This window comes from Artemia sp. Qi Xiang Cuo, chromosome 21 (genome assembly GCF_049724085.1).
Source record: "Artemia sp. Qi Xiang Cuo chromosome 21, ASM4972408v1, whole genome shotgun sequence".
Classification (NCBI taxonomy): domain Eukaryota; kingdom Metazoa; phylum Arthropoda; class Branchiopoda; order Anostraca; family Artemiidae; genus Artemia; species Artemia sp. Qi Xiang Cuo.
In genome coordinates, this window is record NC_142814.1 from 35,519,054 (window position 1) to 35,545,119 (window position 26,066).

Sequence of the window (26,066 nt, forward strand, 5' to 3'; positions counted from 1 at the left end):
CTCCCACAAAATTTTCGAGCTAAAATTTAACACAATTTCCATTTATTAGCAAAATTATTTTTTTATTTATTATTTAAATTACTTAATTATTATTAATGATTTTTATTAAATTACCTTAGTAATAATCTATTAAACCATCATTATTTAATTATTTTTAATATAATGACAGTAAATAAAACACAAAAAAAGTTAACAACTCTTATAGTTCTATCAGAGGCAACGCTGTAGCGTTGCCTATAGTAAAGGCCATACGGCTCCAATGTTTTATTATTATTTTTTTCCCCAGAGGCACTTCATACGGAAGGGCTCGTCGTAGAAACTTCAAAGGGGAATCATTGAATTGGAAATCGAGTTCTAGTGCCCTTTTTAATAGTCTAAAATGATTGTAGGGAAACTAGCCCCCCCCCCCTCACGACAATCATTCCTCTAAACCCATCCAATCAAAATTTTGATATTGCCATTTTGTTCAGCCTAGTTGATTTCCAGATAGAAACTATATTTTTGAGGAGGACACACTCCCACAGCTCTCCGGGCAATGGTTTTAAGTTATGCCCTGGGGGTATATAAGGTTATTATAGAAGGCGTTGTCGTAGAAACTTCAAAACAGGCTCATTCGATTGGAAATTAGAGGGCTAGTGGCCTTTTTAATAGTCGAAAGTGCAACTAGCCCCCCCCCACGCCCATCCTTTCCCCAAACACATCCAATCAAAATTTTGAGAAAGCCATTTTGTTCAGCGTAGTTTATTTCCAGATAGAAAGTATTTTTTTGAGGAGAACAATCCCCGTCAACCCTCAGAGCAAGGGGTATAAGTTACGCCCTGGGGGCATATACGGATTTTCTCCAAGACGCTGTCGTATAAACTTCAAAGTATATTTATTTAATAGTAAATTCAAAGGGCTAGTACCCTTTTTAATAGTCTAAAGTGATTGGAGGGTAAATCGCCCCCCCCCCCCAAGCTCATCATTCCCCCAAACACATCCAATAAGAATTTTGAGATAGCCATTTTGTTCATCGTAGTTGATTTCCAAATAGAAAATATGTTTTTGAGGAAGACACTCCCCCACAACCCACAAGGCAAGGGTTTTAAGTTATGCCCTGGGGGCATATAAGGTTTTTTAGAAGACGTTGTCGTAAAAACTTCAGAAAAGGCTCATTCGATTAGAAATTCAAAGGGTTAGTGCCCTTTTTAATAGTCGAAAGTGATTGGAGGGCAGCTAAATGTGCAGCGAATGGCAGCGGGAGGGCAGCGAATGTTTTGGTATTAACACACACCTATTAGGCATCTGCTCTTCTCCCTAACAAGGAAAGAAACAGAGAGTGTAAGGCACTGACGGATCCAGGGGAGTGGCGAGGGGGCGCCCCCGCCCCCTAACGTAGTCTAAAGTAATGTAATTTACTTAATTAACGCAAGATTGCGTTAATTAAACTTATTATTTTTTGAATCTATTCATTGTTGTTAATCGCTGTTCACAAGTTATGCAAGCTGTCTATTGTTCATATATAAGGTTTTTATCAAAGAAGTAATCGTATAGACTTTGAAAAAAGCCTCATTTGATTTCTATTGAAAGTTCTAGATCCATTTTTTTAAGTCAAGAATAATCGGACAGTAAGCACCCCCCCCCCCATGCCAGAAAAACTTGAAACTTTTTGCAATCAAAAACAAACAAAAATTAATTAAAAAAAACTTTCCGAAAAATAAATTTTTCAAAGAAAAGTAAAGGCCATTTTAAACTTAAGCTCAGCAAATACAAATACATTTTAAAATTCAAACTCAAAAAGACCAGAAATTACTATTAAAGAATAAATGAAACCCAAAACGAACAGAAATTAAATAAACAATCATAGCAAACAAACACGCAACAGGTAATAATATAAATGAATAAACAGATCTTAAAGCGAGTAATGCTTGGATTGGATATAAAAATCAAGCTCAAAACGAAGAAAAATAGTTTGCTATGAATGTTTTCTTTTGTGCTTAATATTGAAGATAAATATTAAAATTACAGTAAAATTTTGAACAGATGAGCTTTCAGCAATTGATATCATTATACATAAAACATTCAGTTTAATTTATTAGTTCTTTCCAAGATTGGTCAAGACAAATATAGTTTCACTACAAACAAAATTTGGATACTGCCTCCTTCTTTAACTGCAAAAACCTGAAGTCTTCTGCGTCATTGGCGCTTCACTGAAAACGAATTACTCGTATATTACAAATTTATTCTTTTCCAGTTCTTACAGCATTAAAAATGAAAATAAAAATTACAGTGAAAAAAAAATCTTGAACTGATGGATCTTTCAACAATTAATATCATTATATATCTAATATTGAATTTGATTTTGTTTACACTCTCCAAGACTGTTCAAGACTCAAATAGTTTTCAGTAAGGCGCCAATGACGCAGTAGGTTTTAGGCTTCTGCAGTGAGGCAACACCATTATCAAGCGAAGGTTTGTTTAATTATATATATGATATTTGATCTAACTTTTTTATTTTTATGATGTCTACAGACATTTTAGACTGTCCTACTACGAGATGTGACCAAATGCTAATGATCTACACCTGAGAGAGAACACCTGAAAAGAGTGAGCAGCACGTAGATAACCATTGGCAGACCCAGAAGAGCAAGGGTACCCCTCTCTTAGTTTATGTGAGTTTACTTTAGCACAATATTTATTCATGTTATACGAGGTAATCTTGCAAAAGCATTCCCCTTCTATAATAGCAACAATAACAATTTACCTTATATTATCAAGCTAATTCCTTTTAATGTTGATAGGGAAGTGCTCTGATTGAGAATTAGTTTCAAATTTCACCTTTTTCCAATATTTGCAACACGCCTAGCTTTCAAAAGGTTCGTTGAAAAAATCCAGCACGTGTTGTAAACAGCAGCGGACCATATTGAAAAAGAAAAAAAATGGAAGAATGTAACAAATCTGAAATATTCAGTGAAAAACTAAAGTAACTTGGAATAAAAAAAAGCAGCTATGAAAGAACAGCTAATGGAGCTCTAATGATAAGAAAAGGGCATAAAAGGCGTTGTTACTGCAACCAGTTTAGAAGGAGAATACTCCATCGAGGCAAAAAAGAATCAAAAAATTACCCTGCTAGTTGGTTAGCAATTTTGTCAACCAAGCCAAAAGATGGATCATAGCCATGAATGTAAGCTCCAACAAAGGCAGAATCAATGATCATCAAACCAGTAATGGATCCAGGGAATACTCCGTTTGCTATACCATTCTAAATAGGATAAACAACATTACTACAAATAATTTTGAAATACCCTAAACAACAAGTGAAGCAAGAAAGGGTTCGAATCAGTGGTAGAGGATTTTTCAACAGCCAAATAAAACAAAGCATATGACCAGGATTGCCAACCGAACACATTTTATGTCAAAAGGACACATTCCCATGTGCCGGGAGACAATGACATAAAGGACAAAATAGTGACACATTTTAGAAATTTCGGACATAAAAGGGAAAGAAACGAAACATTTTGTTAATTTATGAGACAAAACGAAACATATCCCGACTGGATATAAATTTTGGTAAAATAAATGTCACTTTTCTCAAAAGTATTGCTTTTTCTCATTTTCTTTTTTTAGCATCAAGGTTTTGCCAGAGATATCGCAGATAAAGGATTTCTCTACAGTAAGGAATTTACATGTTTTCATGAGTTGTCTGTTTCACAGCAAGTCATTTTGCATGAATGTTTTATATGGATTTTTTTTCATTATATTTAATGTTAATTGCCAGCTTTGAAAGAAGTTTACAAAGCGTCTTCTGGTCAATAATACAACTTGTAAAAAAAACTCTAGTTTTTGAAATTTCAAGATTGACACGATTTGGAATGCTCAAGGGACACATTCATGGACGAAAAGTTGGCAACCCTGTATACGACTAGTCAAAATAGCTCAGAGAAACAATTTTTTCAAGATTCGTAAGCACGAGAGGGAAACTCAAGGCCTGGTTATCTTCCTCCAAATTATCATCATGTTTACAAATGTCCGCTAAAATCCACAAATAACATGCCTGATTCTATAGTTTAGATGAGTTGTCCCCCACTCTCAAAATAAATACCTGTGCTCGAGCCTGCCTAAGATATCTTTACAATCCCATTTTTTTTTTTTTTAATTACACAATAATGCTTAGAATACAACTTAAGAGACAAACAATCTACTCTATAAATTGTTAGTTATTCTGGACCGTAGGGTTTTATTAGACATATTTCTGGAAGCATGGAGATTCTGTGAAAGTTCTAAATTTGCAGCTCAGGTTTTTTTAGGCACAGCGGTGTCGATATGTTATATAAGATCTTATGTTAGAGAGCATACAAAATTATTTATATGCTAATCCGAATTAGTTAGAACGATATAGAATAATCAGGGCAACAAATTAAAATGACACACGTTTCCTATCGTAAAGCCCAATAGCATGAACCATCTTTTTTCTCCAAGATCCAGATCCAATAGGCAAGGAATTCCAGTACCAGGGCCAAAATACAATTTGGCAGATATTTTGACAGTCACTACGATAAATAACCCTTAGCTTAAAAAAATGAGGTGTAAAGAATTGCAATAATATTATAAAAAAGCTTGAGCCGAATTTCCTGTCAGAGTGGTGCAAGCTAATATAAGGGGTTAGATTCAAATTAAGAAAATATCTTTTTATAACCGTTACACATTCAATCTATTATATTTTCAGGTCCCCTGAATTTTGAAACTAACCAAAAGAGCTGTAACCTGTAACTGACTACAACTCAACGGACAACATTAGTAAAAAAGGGCCTTCCAAGAGCCAAAAAGATGTTTAAGAGAATGGGCGTATGGCAAAGCCAAATGGTTCATGGATCTACAAATGTGAATAATGCCTGGTGCCAAAGGCGGCCGAAAAGTGATGCATTGTCACAGTGAAATCTCACGCAATATATGCTGTGGAGCAACTTAATTTGCTTGTAGTTCATTGAATTAAAAGACTTCAGCTATATAAATTAATTTTTGTTATATTTTAGTGATGATCTGCCTCTAGAATGTTTGCATATGGCTGGCAGGATTATTCAAGAGTCAAATACAGTTCATTACAAACTTAATATTGTGGAAATAGATTGTCTGGCAAACACCAACAGGAGATGCTAGACATTCATTACCATCTTAAAGAGCAATATAAATTAATTTTTACTTTCTTCAGAATTGCTTAGTTTTTTCAAATTAATTTTTATGATATTTTTAGATTTTAAAAATATAAACAATAAACCTTTTAAAAACATATTTATCCAGCTTAGGTGAAACAACTATAGAAGTTAACACGAGTTTCTGCTAAAAAAAAAGGACATTAAATATATGTTTAACTTCACACCTCTCTTAAACTTTCCCTTGAAAAAACTGAAATGCGTTACATAAAGCGTCCATGGGGTAGATTATCCTAGGCATCTTTAAGGAGTTGGAGATAACAAACTTTAAGGAGTTGGAGATAACAAAAAAAAAAAAAAAAAAAAAAAAAAAAAAAAAATCAATTGCATATGAAGCATTATACTACATGAAATATATACAGATTTTATTTTAGAACCCTGAAGGACATTAAAATAATTTAAGATGTGTAGATAATATACTTTACGGAAATTCGTGTAATTATTAATGTCATTTTTCTGCCACTATGCAGCAAAGAATTTTGAACTTCTCATCAGAACATATACTTTCATTATTTTTGCTTCTTAAAATTTATCATTTTAGGAGAACTGATCATTAGAAATGAATGGGCGTTAGAAAGACAATAAATAGTACACACAAATGTCATAACTAAGATTCGAGCATAGGAGACCATGGCTACATCGAAGTCTCCTTACCACTACACAAGTGAGTCCTGATTAATTGGTTTGTTTTACGTATATCTTTAAAACAACTGACTCGTCATATTTTCAAATATTTGTGAAATAGTAACGGTTAAGAAAAGGGACACATTTACTAAATTACCCCACTTACTAAATTTCCCCGGGTTAAATCCTTACCAGAACTAAAAAAGTTTTTTTTAGTTCTGGTAAGGATTTAACCCGGGGAAATTTAGTAAGTGGGGTATATAAAATTCCGTGTTCTTGTGGGAAATTCTATATTGGTAGGACTCAACCAACAATTTGTTGAAAGGTTTATTGAACACCGAAATTCAATTGAAAAAACCCTACAATTAAGCAAGCCTCCAGAAACTTTTGTTTCAGCTTTAGCAGATCATATGTGGTTTCAACCAGATCATTTTGTAAGATTTGATGAAGCCTTAGCTATTTCAAATGATAAGGGTTACACTCAATGGGCGAGGGAAGCCATAGAAATTAAAAAACATGTTTGCTAACCTTTCGATAAATAGGGACACAGGTAATTTAAATACTGACCCAATTTATGATAACCTTCTAAAGAGTGAATCAACAGTCAATAAGGGAGTTAAGATTTTAAATAATCACCAGGGGACTGTTTTACCTGCTAGACCAAAACAATTTGCTTCAGTAACAGCTAACAAAAGGATTATTTCGCAACAGAATAATTAAAGTAATTTACAGTTTTTTTATTTTTCCTCAGTTACTCCGGTGTCCTCACTGAAGTAACTCTATAATAATAGCATCTTTTCCCTACGTGGATCAGTTTGCGCCAATTGTACATTTTTTTTTTTTTTTTGGTGGTGGTTTTATGGGTTTTTAGTTTTATATTGTTTTTTTTAACCTGTTCTTCTTGTAGTTTCTTTAAGTGCTGAAGACGCCTTGTTTGAATACAGGCGAAATATCCGCGTTGTTTTGCATTTGTCTTTTCTTTTCTCTCCACTGGCCACAGTCTCGTTTGTTTGTTTTTTTTTAGGTTTTTGTCATGACTGGCCAGTTCGGCTTAAGATCTTTCATTTGTTGGTTACGACTTACCAAAAGAGTAATTTCTGCAGCAGTCATGTCTTTATCAGGCGATTATCTTACACTTATGTTTCCCAGCCTGTCAACTCCAGAAATGGCATGCGCGTGCCATATGGCACCTTAAAGTGGCGTTACCAAGAAAAATCTACAGAAGCACGTCTATATGATCAAGATCTTTGAATTGAGCCATTAAACACCCCTCTACAATGTTACAGTAGATTGCTAGTTCTGCTAGTGAGCAGGCAATTTGTAAAATTTATTGAGGGGGCTGGGAGCTGGGAAAGGAGTATACAAGAGGGAGGTGGCGGGGGGGGGGGTATGTAAACCTCAACTTTAGGAGTTTCAACCATGGAAATTATGATGATATCCTTTTCATGCTTCCCATCCTTTCCACTCTAGAAATTGCACCCCAAAGTGTCATTTTTGGGTGCCATATGGCATCTGATGACAGTGCTATCACATCAAATTTATAAAACTAACTAGATAAAAAAAATTGCTTTCAAATAAGCCCTTAAACGGCTCCCCACGATGATCCAGTGCCCCACCAGCCGCAGAAAAAAAAAGCAAGAATAAAAAAGAATCCTTGTTGTTCAGGGTGGGAGTTGTAATTCTATTATACGTGGTTTCAACTATGGTCATAATTCCAACGGTGCCACTTACTATTTCGATCCAATGCCTTTTTCAAGGGGTTTCAAGCTCTTTTTTTCGAAATTCCTTTGAATTTGTTTTCGCAATAATATGTTACTAATCAAAATAATAGATATCACTACTAAATAAGCTGCAAATATGAATTTTTTCGCACTAGGCAGTTTTTTCTATTTCAAAATATGTTTAAAAACTTTAGGTTACTATGGGCCCTGCTCTTTACTAGGTTGCGCCAATCGCTGCAACCACGAATCGCAGCAGTTAAGCAGGAAGTGCCACAGCTAAGAATTCCAAAGCGGTGTTTGTATGACACAATTGGCTGCCCTGTTGTCTAAATGCTATACATACCCGACAACTATAAATACTTGTCTATAGAAGATTCGTGTATAATATTTAATCGACTGATTAACTTGAGAGGAAATAGTCACTAGCATCTCAAGTGACTGCGCAATATTAGAATTGTCATGTTGGTTGGAATTACACAGCCAATTTAAATTCTCAAAAGCAATTTAAAAATATAAAAAGAATAACGAACAAACATGGTTGGTTAGACATGTTTGCTTTACGTTTTTTTTTTTTTTTTTTTTTTAACATATCAGAATTATAAGAATGTAATACAACCAAGGCCGTGGCCAGGGGGTAGGGTGTTTGATCTCACGCGCCCCAAATTTTTGTTTGACTTAAAAACGTAACAAAAATGCATATAAACAAATTTTCAGTTCATTTGTAAGTTTTTTTTGTAGCACCCCTCCCCCTGAATAAAAATCCTGGCTATGGCTTTGAATTCCCCATTATTGACCACCCAGTTGGTCAACATACCCAACTCCCAGATGGAGTGACGTAGCTGGCTTACTAGGGTACAATTCCCATTTATTGGCCATCCTAATGGTGTACACACCCCAGCTACGTCATTGTCTTCATGCAGGGTTATTAGTTATTATGTTGTCGACCCCGACAATGTTACATAAAAAAAGGGGGAAATACCTTTAGTCGGGCAATCCTTTTCTTCCACGAACGTATACCAGAATTGAATATAAGCTTCAAGACTTCTCTATCAAAGTCAACAGCGACCCCTTCATGAGTCACAGCAAAGGAAAACGCAACAGCTTGATGAGCTTCCGCCATTCTGGAATGAAAATCATATAAGACTAAAGATCTCATCTGAGCTGACATGTCTCTTTGTCACACCTCCATTTACACAAACAGGCTTCCTACCAATGAAGGTATGAATATTCCCTTGTGGCTTTACTCAACAGTAAAATCAGCTTCATTATAATTCAACCTTTCTTTTTCTAATTCAGGGAACTTGCATATCTGTAGGTAAATAAGAATAATCAAAAAGGAAAACACGGCCACATTTTAGGGGGGGGGGGTCCCGAAAAGTTATGTTTTAACGGCGAAAATGTCCCAGTAGCAAATGCCCAATGGAAAGTGAACCTGGCTTAGAAGTTTGACTTCGCTTTTCTAATCAACTACGGTAAATAATCAACTGAAACTAGCAATAAAACATAAGTTACGCTTTAAAAGGGTTTTCAAAAAAAATATTTATTTTATGAAGTTATCTAATTATAAAAAACAACGGAGAATTCTGTAGGCTGTTCTAAGTCATGAGTGTGATAGTTTATATTTGACACTAAAAACCACAAGCCAGGAACACTACACTACTGGTCATAATTCGCTTTCCAGGTTCAGTCAATTCTTGTCTTCTCAGTATCGGCCTGGCAGATTTCTTCTAGTCGCAAATATCAGATGGAAAGCTATTCTGTATTCGGTAGGCAGCTGGGAAATAGCACCCAGTTTTAATTTGCCTTTTTTCAGGAAAATTTTGCCATGTGACGTAGAAATGGGTAGCCAATCAGGATACACACAAATAGGATGATTTTAGCCCCGCAATATCAAGGTATAAATTGATTGGTCACCGGTACTGACGTCGCATAACCCACTTCACCCGAAAAGGCCTAGTGAAGACGCGGCTACTGAAACAGGGTTGTCACCTGTAGCACGAAAGTGCTATTTTAGCGTTATTTCACCATGTAGCATGTAGCACTGTAGCATGTGCTACGCTGAATGACAACTAGTAGCACTTTTGAGGTACAATTTGTAGCATTTTTGTCCTACAATTTGTTTTCTTTGTCTTGACGAAATAATGAGGATTCTGAAGAAAGGCAGAGGAATTAATAAGAAGGAGCCTGTAGATCACATTACAAATGGTCTCCTTACCACATCCTTATAATGAGGTAGCTAAGAAATACATAGGCTACCTTTAAAATCAGAATTTCATCCTGAGTCCGCACATAACATTCATTTGCGCTCTTATAAACTTTATCCCCCCCACCCCCCTAATTTGCAAATATATACCCTAAATTGTATATATGCAGCGAATTTTCCATCCTTTTGACAAACTCTTAAATCAATTTAAAGAAGTTATTTACGTGGAATTCAGTGAATATATACAACTGAGAGCATATATGTGCACATAAGGGGAGGGGGAAAAGTTCATTTCCGGTGCAAATGAATGTAATATTGGATTCAGGATGAAATTCTGATTCTTAAAGTCTGTCTATTTCTTAGCTATCTCATCAGTGAGTTAATCGGAAAATTTACCAACTTTTTTCATTAATTCTACCATTTCATTTTACTCATCTTTTCACCTAATATAGAAATTGATTTGATAAATCGCTGCAATTATCCACTGAGACCGAAAATTTCCGAGATTGAGATTTTCATTTCATTATTTTCGTCTATAACCGAAGCGCTTCGCGCCACGATTGCCAACTAATTCTTTGTTTTACTGGGTCACCAAAAATGTTGCCGGGTGTGTCCACTCCCCATACGTTATGCCTCTGTATATATATGTAGGTTACATTGTGCTTCAACTTTACCAGTTTGCACTTTTACTGATTTTAGGCGAAAGATTTTGGGTTATAGTGAAACTCATTTTACTTCCAAATAAATTCACAAGGGAATGCCTACACCCTCGCTGATAAGGAAGCCAGTTCGTGTAAATGGAGGTGTGTAAAGGGAAGTGTTAGACAGTACTTTTCCGCTAAACGGAAGACCAAAATGTTGCACAAGAATTTGCAAATTTTTCTGAAGCAAAACAAAAGTTCTTTTGGATGGAAAATCAAAAGAGAGAGGGAGGGGTATATTAGGTGTTTGCTTTTTTCTGAAAGACAAAAAATATACGAAATTTTGTTGTGGTAAGAAAACTGACATTTTTTGCCAAAAATATGTTTTTTCAAAGCTTTCTCTCCTAAGAAAAAATTGTTTCAGTATATCACTTATCTTCTTTAAAAATAATTGGGAGTGTCCATGCAAATCCAAACGGCTGTAATTTTTGATAACAGTTATTCTTTTTTCCAATAAATGCTGAGAAATTACATTTCCCCTTAATTTTTTTTACAGGCTACAGGGTGTCTCATTTTTTCTACCTGACAATAAAACAACAATAAAAATGTTTATTGTTTTTTTCATGGATCCGCTTTGACCTCCAGAGAACTTACTAGCTCTAGGGGGCACTAGTTCTCCTTGCATGTGATAAGTCACTGGTAGTCAAATGATAGTCACTGCGGTTCTTTTTACATTTCTGCTCTAGTTTTTTTTTTTCAAAAATGGGGAGAAGAGCGTTTTTTTTTTCGGTGGGAGGGGTTAGGATACTACTTACTGCAAACTTTTTAGTCCTTGCTGCAACAATCTGTGTCATGTCTTACTGTTTAAGTATATTCTACGTTAGGAGTATTCAGTTAAAACATTGCGTGTTCTTAGCGTTTAATTACTCATTAAAAAAATAATCCTGTATTATAATAAAGTACATTTCCCTACCGCGGAAAGCCACAAGGGAATATATACATCCACGTTAGCACGTAAGCCTGCATATGCCACTATTTTAAGTAATAACAACTGTTTAGCCAGCCAGAAACAAAGGGTTATTGGTAGCAACTGGCTGGGGAAAAGGCTATTGTCGTGGTTGCAGAGGCAGCTGCAACCTAGTAAAGAGCGAACCACAGCCCATAGTAATCAAAAGTTAAAAAACGAATTTTCAAAAAAAAACTGCCTAGTGAAAAAATTGCCATCTGTCGCTGAATCAGGAATGGTAACTATTGTTTCGGTTAATCTTAAAAGTAAAAGTTTATTGCGAAAAGAAATTTATGGTGATTTCGAAAAAAAAGCCTGAAACCCCTTAAATAGCTTCAGATCGAAATAAAAAGTGCATCATTGGAATCAGCATGGTCCAAAACCTTTTGAAGGATAATTACAGTCACCAAACTTGAACGCCAAGGAAAATGACTTTTTTGCATGGGTACGGTAGCACTGATGTGTGTCCTTTTTTTTCACCGGGGTTAGCGAATGGCAAGAACTTCATAGAGAGACGTTTAATGGCTCATTCCAATGGGAATTAAATTTGCTAGTGCCCTTTTTAAGTTAACAAAAACATTGGAGGGCAACTAGCCCCCCCCCTCCCTACAGGCCCCTCCCCCCCAAACTAGTCCTATAAAATTTTTGAGATAACCATTTTGTTTAACATAGTTCAAAGGTCCGATGTATATGGTTTGATGATGATATGGCCCTCCATAGTCTCTGGGGAAGGGATGTATGTGGTATCGGGCGCATTAGTATCGCATGCATCGTATCGGAAAATCGGTATCGGTGTCCGTTTTTTTCAGTCATTTTCTAGGCCTATTTTTTAAAGCATGTCCCGGCAAGGTATCATGGATGCAGCTGTAGCTGCAACCTAGTAAAGAGCGAACCACAGCCCATAGTAACCAAAAGTTAAAAAAGCAATTTGAAAAAAAACTGCCAAGTGAAAAAAAATTTCCATCTGACACTGACTCAGGAATATTAACTATTATTTCGGTTAGTCTTAAAAGTAAAAGTTTACTGCGAAAAGCAATTTATGGTGATTTCGAAAAAAAAACTCAAACCCCTCGAAAATGGCATGTACCATTGGAACCAGCATGGTCGAAAACCTTGTAAAGGGAATTACAGTCCCCCTCCCTGAACAACAAAGAAAATCACTATTTTGCATTGGTCTGTCTCCCGTTTTTTTTTTTTCTTTTTTTTCTTTCAACAGGCCTTGGGGCTACCAGAACACCATAGAGAGAATAATTCTGATTGGCTGATAGAAAAGCTATCTCTCATATTTACGTGCTTTTTATAAATTCCACCATCTGCAAGTGCCATATGGCACTAAAATGGCACTTTTTCTGTTATTTCTCAAGGGGTGGCACTAGCAGGCTACCAGAACATCGTAGACAGATCTTTTATAGCTCATATCAAAGATATTGCTCATATTTACGTCTTTCATATAAATTCCACCATCAGTAAGTTCCCAATGGCCCTAAAAACGACGGTTTTGGTGCCGTGTCTCAAGTGGAAAATCTGGGCTATTGGGCTAGCAGAACTTATAAGAGTGATGTTTAATGACTGATTTGAAAGCTATTGCTTTTATATACGTGCTTTTGTTTTATCAATTCTACCATTCATAAATGGAATATAGCACTGAAAACAAAACTTTCGGTGCCACTTCCTAAGTAGAAAAGCTTTGAAATACAAAACAGGTACCATTGTAATAGTTATGTTCCAGAACCCTTAGTTGGATGCTCAAAAAAATCCCTACCGTAAACTCTCCCTCCCAGCCCCATTAGTAAGTTTCATAAATCGTCTACTCATCAGGAAGCTACACGAACATTAGCAGGCTACCACACTGTCGTAGATAGATGTTTAAATGCTCAATTAAAAGCTATTGCTTATATTTAGTAGGTTTTTTAAAAATTCTACCATCTATTAGATTTCACAGATTTTAATGTTAACTAGCTTCTGAGGAGAATTTGCAATGAACTCTCTGTCATGGTTGATGTATTAGCTGCAACCTAGTAAAGAGCGAACCACAACGCATAGTAGCTAAAAGTTAAAAAATGTTAAAACGGTAGTATTTTCTTCTTTTTTCCAGGCCTAGCGGGTTACTAGAACATCATAGAGAGATGTTTAATAGCTTATTCAAAAGCGTATTTCTCATATGTACGTGGTTTATATAAATTCCACCGTTTGCAAGTGCCATATGGCACGAAAAAGGCACTTTTTATGCCCTTTCTCGAGAGATGGGGCTAGCGGGCTACCAGAACATCGTAGATAGAGTTTTGATAGCTCATATAAAAAATATTGCTCATATCTACATTCTTCCTATAAATTCCACCATCTGCAAGTTTCAAATAGTAATAAAATTGCACTTTTGGTGCTATGTCTCAAGTGGACAAGCTAGGGCTAGTGGGCTACCAGGACTTTTTAGAGTGATGTCTAATGGCTCATTTGAAAACTTTTGCTCACATCTACGTGCTTTTTAGCAATTCTACCATTCGTAAGCGAGATATAGCACAGAAAACAACATTTTTGGTGCCACTTCTTAAGTGGAAAATCTTAGAAGCATAAAACGGTATCATTGCAATAAATATGGGCCAAAACCCTTAACTGGAGCTTTGTAGGAACATCTCCTGCAAATTCCTCCCCCAGTCTCCCTTAATCAGCCACATAATTAAAGCCCTACAATTACCAATCTCTTAAATTAGTTTATTAAAGACGTGGTTCTGCCAGTACAGCGCTAGACTTCAAATTAGATTATCATGCGTTCGATTCCAGCTTGGATTTTTTTTTCGATCAGGGTTTGTCCCTTCCTATGATTACTTTTCAGATAATCCACTATTTTTGCAAACGTGATGCACTCATTTTTTTAGGTATATCCCAGGAAGGCTGATTTTAAACCTATTACTCATATCTACGTACCTTTGATCAATTTTACCATCCAATAGTGCCATATAGCACTAAATACGGAACTTTTGGTACCACTTTTTAAGTAGAAGTGTTTGAAAGCATAAAACAGTACCATGGCAATAATTATTGTCCGAAGCCCTTAACTGGAGGTTTATAAGAACACCTCACATATACCCTCCCTCCAGACCCTCTTAGTAAGTTTCATAAATCGCCTACTCATCTTAAAAGTAAAAGATTATTGCGAAAACTAATTAATTAACATAAAAAACTTTTTAACTAAAATTCTACTAAATCTTGAGCTTGATTGATCAACAGTTTTGAATTGGATCATCAAAATTCACTCTTTGATGAAGGCTGTGTACTAGTTCTAACGGTGGTAATTGAGTGGAAAAGACGTCCTTGCCCCCTTAGTTTTTGCTCTTGCCTAGGTTTTGAAAAACACCCTTTTTGGTCATTTCATTGGTAAAGGCACTTGTTTCATTTAAAAAAGTTGGGGAAATAACCAAAAGTGTACTTTGTGGGAATGTGTTATCAAGTGAAATTTATAAAAAGCGATTAGCTATAAAAATAAGTTTTTAAATGAGCCTTTAAACTGCTAGTCAGTAGGTCAGTAGTTATGTTAGTCAGTAGGTGATTTATAAAGCCCTGTCTTCATTATGGCTTTTCCAGTCGAAGTCGGCCGAGGAAAAACAGCTTTTTGCTTATCGAAAAACAAACATTCCTAAAAAAAAAAATGTATTGTTTTGTAAAGTATGGATAACGAACTTTAAGTTATAGAATGAAAGTTTTTCTTAGCAATCAAGGTTGTTAGCAGTATTTTCTAGGTGTCTTATCACCCCTAGATCGGTGATAATTAGAAATTATATTAAAAATAAGTTTTCAACTGAAACTAAGAAGTGGCATTAAAGCTTTAAACGAAAATACATTATTCCGTAAGTAGAAATGACCCTATAACTCCGAGCGGGAGTCCATATATGGGCATAGAACCACGTGGCTTATGGTTTTTGTCAGTGAGAATGAAAAAACAGGAATTTTGTCACATTTATGGATGTTTTCATGGATGGTTATGTGTTGGTCGATTTATTTGATGTTTTTCATGGATGTTTTCATGGTTTTTGTCAGTGAGAATTTGAAAAACAGGAATTTTTGTCACATTTATGGATGTTTTTATCGTTTTTGTCAGTGAGAATTTGAAAAAACAGGAATTTTGTCACATTTATGGATGTTTTTATGGTTTTTGTCAGTGAGAATGAAAAAAACAGGAACTTTCTCACATTTATGTCTGTTTTTATGGTTTTTGTCAGTGAGAATGAAAAAACAGAAACTTTCTCACTTTCATGGATTATTGAGTCTAATGGGGGCAGGTCAATGACACTTCCTTCTTGTTATTGCTCGATGCAAATGTTATGATCCAGAAATAGTATTTGTTGTTGTTTTGGACATGTACATGCTCGAGGCGTATGTCATGGTGTCCTAACCCCAAATATGGGCATAGAGTCCCTAGGGAGAACACGTGGTTAATGGGGTCAATGACCTAAATTTCCAAGGTCGATATTGTTGTTGTTGTTGTTTTGGCCATGTGCATAGGGTCATTAGGGAGAACACGTGGTTAATTAAAGCGATTGGGAATTTGGAACACCTGTGCTGTCAGTCATTAATCAAATTGTTTCCGGGCAAAGTTTAATAATGTCTGACAGGTACTGTCAATCATTAATCAAATTGTTTCCAGGCGAAGTTTAATAATGTCTGACAGGTGATGTCAAGATTGATTGATATGTCACGAAATGGGAATTAATTTGTTGTTTCTAAGGGGAATTATTGATTCACGAAAGGGGAATTAATTTGATGTTTCTAAGGGGAAGGTGGGGAAGAGATATATTGATTGAGTAATCGAAGGGAGAGAATTCCCGAGAAATTGATTACATAATCGGTAGAACCCTATAAGGAGCTCGTGACGGGAATCCATTTATGGGCATAGAATGACGTAATCAACTAGGACAAATGGATTTCTGAGAAATTGATTACATAATCGGTAGAACCCTATCAGAAGGTCATGAGGGGGATCCATTTATGGGCATAGAATGACGTAATCAACTGGGACAAATGGATTTCTGAGAAATTGATTACACAATCGGTAGAACTCTATCAGAAGGTCATGACGGGAATTCATTTATGGGCATAGAATGACGTAGTCGACTAAGACAATTTGATTTCTGAGAAATTGATTACATAATCGGTAGAACCCTATCAGGAGGTCCTAACGAGAATCCATTTATGGACATAAAATGACGTAATCAACTAGGACAAATGGATTTCTCAGAAATTGATTACATAATCGGTAGAACCCTATCAGAAGGTCATGACGGGAATTCATTTATGGGTATAGAATGACGTAATCGACTAAGACAAGCAAGTTACTTTCTTAATGTCCCTCCTAAACCCATTTTGCAACTTGAAGTACTTATCTTTTTCACCCACAACTATACTTCACAGCTTTTTGGATACCTCAACACCAAGAAATACTTTTCAAAGACCATCTCAGAGCAAGTTACTTCCTCAATATCCCTCCTAAACTCATTTTACAAGTTGAAGTTCCCATTCTTTTCACCCGCAACTTTACTTTACAGCTTTTTGAATGCCCCAACTCCAAGCAATACTATTCAAAAGGCATTTCAGAACAAGTTATTTTCTTAATGTCCCTTCTAAACCTATTTTCCAACTTGAAGTACCCATCCTTCTCACCCACAACTTTACTTTACAGATTTTGAATGCCCCAACACCAAGAAATACTTTTCAAAAGGCATTTCAGAACCAGTTCTTTTCTTAATGTCCCTCCTAATCCCATTTTACAAGTTGAAGTACCCATAATTTTCAACCACAACATTACTTTACAGCTCTTGAAGGCCACAACACAAAGCAATACTTTTCAAAAGGCATTTCAGAACAAGTTATTTTCTTAATGTCCCTTCTAAACCTATTTTCCAACTTGAAGTACCCATCCTTCTTACACACAATTTTACTTTACAGCTTTTGAATGCTCCAACACCAAGCAATACTTTTCAAATGACATTTCAGAACTAGTTCTTTTCTTAATGTCCCTCCTAAACCCATTTTACAAGTTGAAGTACCCATCTTTTTCACCTACAACTGTACTTTACAGCTTTTTGGTTACCTCAACACCAAGAAATACTTTTCAAAGACCATTTCAGAGCAAGTTCCTTTCTTAGTGACCATCCCAAACCCATTTACAAATTGAAGTACCCATCCTTTTAGTTTAGAGTTTTAGTTTTGTTTAGTTTTAGTTAAAAGTTTAGAGTTTTTAGCTTAGAGTCTTAGCTTAGAGTTTTTGTTAGAGTTCTAGTTTAGTTTAGTTTGAGTTAAGAGTTTAGAGTTTTTAGCTTATAGTCTTAGCTTAGAGTTTTATTTATAGTTCTAGTTTAGTTTAGTTTATTTAAAGTTAAGAATTTATAGTTTTAGATTAGTCTTAGATTAGAATTTTACGTTATGTTATAGTTTGGTTAAGTTTTAGTTAAGAGTTTCGAGTTTTAGCTTAGAGTCTTAGCTTAGAGTTTTTGTTAGAGTTCTAGTTTAGTTTTAGTTAAGAGTTTAGAGTTTTTAGCTTAGAGTCTTAGCTTAGAGTTTTAGTTAGAGTTGAAGTTTAGTTTAGTTACAGCTAAGATTTTCGAGTTTTAGCTTGGAGTCATACCTTAGAGTTTCACTTAAAGTTTTAGTTTGGCTAAGTTTTAGTTAAGAGTTTCGAGTTTTAGCTTAGAGTCTTAACTTAGACTTTTTTTGTTAGAATTCTAGTTTAGTTTAATTTTAGTTAAGAGTTTGATGTTTTACCTTTGAGTTTCAGTTAGAGCTCTAGTTTAGTTTATTTAAGAGTTTGGTGTTTTAGCTTAGAGTCTTAGCATAGAGTTTTTGTTAGAGTTCTTGTTTATTTTAGTTTTAGTTAAGAGTTTAGAGTTTTTAGCTTAGAGTATTAGCGTAGAGTTTTAGTTTGGTTTAGTTTTAGTTAAAAGTTTAGAGTTTTTAGCTTAGAGTCTTAGCTTAGAGTTTTTGTTAGAGTTCTAGTTTAGTTTAGTTTTAATTAAGAGTTTAGAATTTTTAGCTTAGAGTCTTATCTCAGAGTTTTATTTAGAGTTCTAGTTTAGTTTAGTTACAGTTAAGAATTTAGAGTTTTAGCTTAGAGTCTTAGCTTAGAATTTTACTTAAAGCTATAGTTTGGTTAAGTTTTAGTTAAGAATTTCAAGTTTTAGCTTAGAGTTTTTGTCAGAGTTCTAGTTTAGTTTAGTTTTAGTTAAGAGTTTATAGTTTTTAGCTTAGAGTCTTAGCTTAGAGTTTTAGTTAGAGTTTCAGTTTAGTTTAGTTACAGATAATAGTTTTATGTTTTAACTTAGAGTCATATCTTATAGTTTTAGTTAGAGTTCTAGTTTAGTTTAGTTTTAGTAAAGAGTTTAGAATTTTATCTTAGAGTCTTAAATTAGAGATTTTGATAGATTTCTAGTTTATTTTATTTTTAGTTAAGAGTTTAGAGTTTTTAGCTTAGAGTCTTAGCTTAGAGTTTTTGTTAAAGTTCTAGTTTAGTTTAGTTTTAGTTAAAAGTTTAGAGTTTTTAGCTTATAGTATTAGCTTAGAGTTTTTGTTATATTTATAGTTTAGTTTAGTATTAACTTAGAGTTTTTGTTAGAGTTCTAGTTCAGTTAAGTTTTAGTTAAGAGTTCGGTTTTTCACCTTTGAGTTTCAGTTAGAGTTCTAGTTTAGTTTACTTTTATTACTTAGTTTTTTGTTTTTAATTATAGTATTTTATTATAGTTTTAGTTAGAGTTCTAGTTTATTCTATTTTTATTTAATAGTTTAGAATTTTACCTTAGAGTCTTAGCTTAGAGTTTTTGTTAGAGTTCTAGTTTATTTTAGTTTTAGTTAAGAGTTTAGAGTCTTTAGCTTAGAGTCTTAGCTTAGAGTTTTAGTCAGAGTTCTATTTAGTTTAGTTTTAGTTAAGAGTTTAGAATTTTATCATAGTCTTAGCTTAGAGTTTTTGTTAGAGTTCTAGTTTATTTTAGTTTTAGTTAAGAGTTTAGAATTTTTAGCTTAGTCTTAGTTTAGAGTTTTTGTTGAAGTTCTAGTTTAGTTTAGTTTTAGTTAAAAGTTTAGAGTTTTTAGCTTAGAGTCTTAGCTTAGAGTTTTTGTTAGAGTTCTAGTTTAGTTTAGTCTTAACTTAGATTTTTTTATAGAGTTCTAGTTTAGTTTAATTTTAGTTAAGAGTTTGATGTTTTACCTTTGAGTTTCAGTTAGAGTTCTAGTTTAGTTTAGTTTTAGTTTAGAGTTTAATGTTTTAGCTTAGAGTCTTAGCTTAGAGTTTTAGTTATAGTTCTAGTTTAGTTTAGTTTTAGTTAAGACTTTAGAATTTTACCTTATAGGCTTAGCTTAGAGTTTCTGTTAAGAGTTCTATTTTAGTTTAGTTTTTGTTAAGAGTTTAGAATTTTTAGCTTAGAGTCATATCTTAGAGTTTTTGTTGAAGTTCTAGGTTAGTTTAATTTTAGTTAATAGCTTAGAGTTTAAGCTTGTAGTCTTAGCTTAGAGTTTTTGTTAGACTTGAAGTTTAGTTTAGTAATAGTTAAGAGTTTAGAGTTTTAGCTTAGACTCATAGCTTAGAGTTTTACTTAAAGTTGTAGTTTAGTTAAGTTTTGGTTAAGAGTTTCGAGTTTTAGCTTAGAGATTTAGCTTAGAGTTATAGTTTCGTTTAGTTTTAGTTAAGAGTTTAGAGTTTTTTAGCTTAGAGTCTTAGCTTAGAGTTTTTGTTAGAGTTCTAGTTTAGTTTAGTTATAGTTAAGAATTTATAGTTTTAGCTAAGAGTCATAGCTTAGAGTTTTAGTTAAAGTTATAGTTTAGTAAAGTTATACTTAAGAGTTCAGAGTTTTACCTTAGTGTCATAGCTTAGAGTTTTTGTTAGAGTTATAGTTCAGTTTAGTTATAGTTAAGAGTTTTGAGTTTTAGCTGAGTCTTAGCTTAGAGTTTTTGTTAGAGTTCTAGTTTATTTTAGTTTTACTTTAGAGTTTTAGATTAGACTTAGAGTTTCAATTAGAGTTCTAGTTTGGTTTAGTTAAAGTTATGAATTTAGAGTTTTAGCTTAGTGTCATAGCTTAGATTTTTTACTTAAAGTTATAGTTTGGTTAAGTTTTAGTTAAGAGTTTCGAGTTTTAGCTGAGTCATAGCTTAGAGTTTTTGTTAGAGTTCTAGTTTAGTTTAGTTTTAGTTAAGAGTTTAGAGTTTTAGCTGAGAGTCTTAGTTTAGAGTTTTTGTTGAAGTTCTAGTTTAGTTTAGTTTTAGTTTAGAGTTTTAGCTAAGACTTAGAGTTTCAATTAGAGTTCTAGTTTGGTTTAGTTAAGAGTTTAGAGTTTTTAGCTTAGAGTCTTAGCTTAGTTTTATTTAGAGCTCTAGTTTAATTTAGTTTTAGTTAAGAGTTTAGAGTTTTACCATAGTCTTAGCTTAGAGTTTTAGTTAGAGTTAAAGTTTAGTGTAGTTACAATTAAGAATTTAGATTTTTATCTTAGAGTCATAGCTTAGAGTTTTACTTAAAGTTATATTTTGGTTAATTTTTAGTTAAAAGTTTATAATTTTAGATTATTATTAGAGGATAGTTTTTGTTAGATTTATAGTTTAGTTTTAGTTTATATTTTAAAGGTTTACATAACAATATTAGCTTAAAGTGTTTATTACAGTTGTAATTAATATTTGTGTTGGTTAAGAGTGTTTTGTTTTTACAATTGAGTTTCACTTATAGTCCTGGTTTAGATTACTTATATTTCCGAGATTAGAGTTATAACTTATACTTTTTGCTTAGAGTTTTATCTTGATTTCTATTTTAGTTTAGTTTTAGTTAATAGTTTAGAGTTTTACCTTAGTGTCATAGCTTAGATTTTTAGTTAAAGTTCTAGTTTAGTTTAATTTTAGTTAAGAGTTTAATGTTTTACCTTAGAGTCTTAGCTTAGAGTTTTAGTTAGAGTTTTAGTTTACTTTACTTTTAGTTAAGAGTTTCGTATTTTACCTTAGATTCTTACCTTAGAGTTTTTCTTAGACTTCTATTTTATTTTAGTCTTAGTTAAAAGTTTAGAGTTTTTAGCTTAGAAACTTATCTTATAGTTTATGTTGAAGTTCTAGTTTAATTTAGTTTTAGTTAAGAGTTTAGTCTTAGCTTAGAGTTTTTGTTAGAGTTGAAGTTTAGTTTAGTAATAGTTAAGAGTTTAGAGTTTTTTGCTTAGAGTCTTAGCTTAGAGTTGAAGTTTAGTTTAGTAATAGTTAAGAGTTTAGAGTTTTAGCTTAGAGTCTTAGCTTAGAGTTATAGTTAGATTTAAAGTTTAGTTTAGTTAAAGTTAAGAATTTAGAGTTTTAGCTTAGTGTCATAGCTTAGATTTTTACTTAAAGTTCTAGTTTGGTTAAGTTTTAGTTAAGTGTTTAGAGTTTTAGCTGAGTCTTAGCTTAGAGTTTTTGATAGAGTTCTAGTTTAGTTTAGTTTTAGTTAAGAGTTTAGAGTTTTACATTAGAGTCTTAGCTTAGAGTTTTTGTTAGAGTTGAAGTTTAGTTTATTTATAATTAAGAATTTAGAGTTTTTAGCTTATATTCGTAGTTTACAGTTTTTGTTAGAGTTCTAGTTTAGTTTAGTTAAGAGTTTAAAGTTTTATAATAGAGTCATAGCTTAGAGTTTTTGTTGAAGTTGAAATTTAGTGTAGTCACAGTTAAGAATTTAGAGTTTTTATCTTATAGTCTTATCTTAAAGTTTTAGGCCCGGGAAGCACCGCGGGAAGCCTCGCGAGATTAGGTTAGGTTAAGTCAGGTTAGGTAAGTTAGGTTAGGTTAGCTAAGTTAGGTTAGCTAGTAAACATCTCTCCATGTTTAAGTTAGGTTAGGTTATGGTAGGCCTGATTATGTTATGTTAGGTTAGGTTAGCCTACGTACGCGCGCGGACGTAGGCTAACCTAACCTAACCTAACTTAACCTAACCTAACATAACTTAATCTAGCCTAACCTAACTTAAACATGGAGAGATGTTTACTAGCTAACCTAACCTAACCTAACTTAGCTAACCTAACCTAACTTACCTAACCTGACTTAACCTAACCTACTCTCGCGGGGCTTCCCGCGGTGCTTCCCGGGCCCACCGGCGCTTCCCGGGTCCCGCGGTGCAAAAAGCTATCTATCCCCCCCTGTCGACTTTGTACCAGTTAGATTAGGTTAGATTATCATGAGTGATCATGATAAGCTAACCTAATCTAACCTAACTTAAACATGGAGAAACCTAACCTCTAACTTAAACGTGGAGAAACCTAACCTCTAACCTAACCTAACCTACGGTTTTGGTATTTCTATGCAATATTGTGGAATTTTGTGTTTATGCTTGTTTAGACTAAACTTCAACTCTAACTAAATCTCTAAGCTAAGATTCTAGGCTAAACCTCTAAGCTATAACTCTTAACTAAAACTAAACTAAACAATAAGTGTAACTAAAACTCCAAGCTACGACTCTAAGCTAAAACTATAAACTCTTAACTATAACTAAACTAAACGAAACTTCAACCCTAACTAAAACTCTAATCTAAGATTTTAAGGTAAAACTTAAAACTCTTAACTAAAACTAAAGTAAACTAGAAATCTAACTAGAACTCTAAGCTTAGACTTTAAGGTAAAACTCTAAACTCTTAACTAAAACTAAACTAAGCTAGAACTCTAACTAAAACTCTAAGCTAAGACTCCAAGCTAAAACTCTAAACCCTTAACTATAACTAAAATAAACTTCAACTCTAAGTAAAACTCAAAGCTAAGACTATAAGGTAGAACTCTAAACTATTAACTAAACTAAACTAGAACTTCAACAAAAACTCTAAGCTAAGACTCTAAGATAAAACTCTAAACTCTTAACTAAACTAAACTAGAACTCTAAGTAAAACTCTAAGCTAAGACTCTCAGCTAAAAACTCTAAATTCTTAACTATGACTAAACTAAACTTCATCTACAACAAAAACTCTAAGCTATGACTCTATGATAAAACTCTAAACTCTTATCTAAACTAAACTAGAACTCCAACAAAACTCTAAACTACGACTCTAAGCTAAAAACTCTAAATTTTTAATTATAACTAAACTAAACTTCAACTCTAACAAAAACTCTAAGCTAAGACTCTAAGGTAAAACTCTAAACTCTTAACTAAAACTAAACTAAACTAGAACTCTATCAAAAACTCTAAGCTAAGACTCAGCTAAAACTCTAAACACTTAACTAAAACTTAACCAAACTAGAACCTTAAGTAAAAATCTAAGCTATGACACTAAGCTAAAACTCTAAATTCTTAACTTTAACTAAACTAAACTTTAACTCTAACTATAACCCTAAGCTAAGACTCTAAGCTAAAACTCTAAACTCTTAACTATTACTAAACTAAACTTCAACTCTAACAAAAACTCTAAGCTAAGATTCTAAGCAAAAAACTCCAAACTCTTAACTATAACTAAACTAAACTTCAACTCTAACAAAAACTCTAAGCTAAAACTCTAAACTATTAACTAAAACTAAACTAAACTAGAACTTCAACAAAAACTCTAAGCTAAGATTCTCATCTAAAAACTCGAAACTATTTAATTTAACTAAAATGAACTAGAATTATAACAAAAAACTCTAATTTAAGACTATTAACTAAAATTCTATACTCTTAACTAAACTAAACGAGAACTGTAACTAAAAAAAAAATATATGACTCTAAAGTAAAAAGCCAAACTCTTAAATAAAACTAAATTAAAAGAGAAATCTAACTAAATCTCTATTGTAAAGCAAAAAATTCTGAAATCAATCTAAACTAAATTAGAACTCTAATAAAAATTTTAGGCCAATAAACTATACCAAAACTCTAAACACGTAACTAAAACTAAAGTATACTGGAAAAATAGAAAAAACTATAAGATAAGAGGCTATTTTAAAAATAAAAAATATAAAATATTAGAAAAAAAAAAAATAAAAACAAGTGAAACTCAAATGTAAAAAATAAAACTATAAAATAAAATTAAACTAAACTAGAACTCTAACAAAAAGTCTAAGCTAAGACTGTAATGTAAAACTTTATACTCTTAACTAAAACTAAAATAGAACTCTAACAAAAACTCTAATCTAAGACTCGAAGCTCAAAATCTAAACTCTTAACTAAAACTTAACCAAAATATAACTTTAAGTAAAACTCTAAGCTAAAAATCTAAATTCTTAACTGTAACTAAAGTAAACTTTAACTCTAACTAAAACTCTAAGCTAAGACTCTATGGTAAAACTCTAAACTCTTAACTAAAACTAAATTAAACTAGAGCTCTAAATAAAACTAAGCTAAGACTCTAAGCTAAAAACTCTAAACTCTTAACTAAAACTAAACCAAACTAGAACTCTAATTGAAACTCTAAGTCTTAGCTAAAACTCTAAACTAAAACTAAACTAAACTAGAACTTCAACAAAAACTCTAAACTAAGACTCTAAGCTAAAACTCTAAACTCTTAACTAAAACTAAACTAAACTAGAACTCTAACAAAAACTCTAAGCTATGACTCAGCTAAATTCGAAACTCTTAACTAAAACTTAACCAAACTATAACTTAAAGTAAAAAATCTAAGCTATGACACTAAGCTAAAACTCTAAATTCATAACTTTAACTAAACCAAACTAGAACTCTAATTGAAACTCTAAGTATAAGCTAAAACTCTAAAGTAAAACTAAACTAAACTAGAATTCTAACAAAAACTCTAAGCTAAGACTCAGCTAAAACTCGAAACTCTTAACTAAAACTAAACTGAACTAGAACTCTAAAAAAACTCTAAGCTATGACACTAAGGTAAAACTCTAAACTCTTAACTATAACTTTACTAAACTATAACTTTAACTAAAACTCTAAGCTATGACTCTAAGCTAAAACTATAAATTCTTAACTATAACTAAACTAAACTAAACTAGAACACTAACAAAAACTCTAAGCTAAGACTCTAAGCTAAAAAACTCTAAACTCTTAACTAAAACTAAACTAAACTATAACTCTAAGCTAAGTCTCTAAGCTAAAACTCGAAACTCTTAACAAAAACTTAACTAAACTACAACTTTAAGTAAAACTCTAAGCTATGAGTCTAAGCTAAAACTCTAAACTCTTAACTATTACTAAACTAAACTTCAACTCCAACAAAAACTCTAAGCTAAGACTCTAAGCTAAAACTCTAAACTATTACCTAAAACTAAACTAAACTAGAACTTCAACAAAAACTCTAAGCTAAGACTCTAAGCTAAAAACTCTAAACTCTTAACTAAAACTAAATTAAACTAGAACTCTTAACAAAAACTCTAAGATAAGCCTCTAGTATAAAATTCTAAAGTCTTAACTAAAACTAAACTAAACTAGAACTCTAACTAAAACTCTAAGCTAAGACTCTAAGGTAAAACATTAAACTCTAAACTAAAACTAAACTAAACTAGAACTCTAACTGAAACTCAAAGGTAAAACATCAAACTCTTAACTAAAATTAAACTAAACTCGAACTCTATAAAAAAAATCTAAGTTAAGACTAAACTAAAGTAGAACTCTAACAAAAACTCTAAGCTAAGACTCTAAGCTAAAAACTCTAAACTTTTAACTAAAACTAAACTAAACTAGAACTTCAACAAAAACTCTAAACTAAGACTCTAAGCTAAAAATTCTAAACTCTTAACTAAAACTAAAATAAATTAGAACTCTAACAAAAAGTCTAAGCTAAGACT

At 32.9% G+C, this 26,066-nt stretch overlaps 1 protein-coding gene across 2 annotated transcripts in view; it reads right to left on the bottom strand.

Moving 5' to 3' along the window:
- whd (carnitine O-palmitoyltransferase whd) overlaps positions 1–26,066 on the bottom strand; it is a 123,585-nt gene that overhangs the window by 71,062 nt on the left and 26,457 nt on the right. For both annotated transcript variants that reach the window (XM_089107108.1, XM_089107107.1), the window contains exons 2-3: positions 8,514–8,655; positions 3,105–3,241 (exon numbers count right to left, since the gene is read on the bottom strand). In XM_089107108.1, the coding sequence (XP_088963234.1) occupies positions 3,105–3,241; positions 8,514–8,654 (278 nt within the window). In that variant the 5' untranslated portion in view covers position 8,655. The remainder of the gene's footprint in view (positions 1–3,104; positions 3,242–8,513; positions 8,656–26,066) is intronic.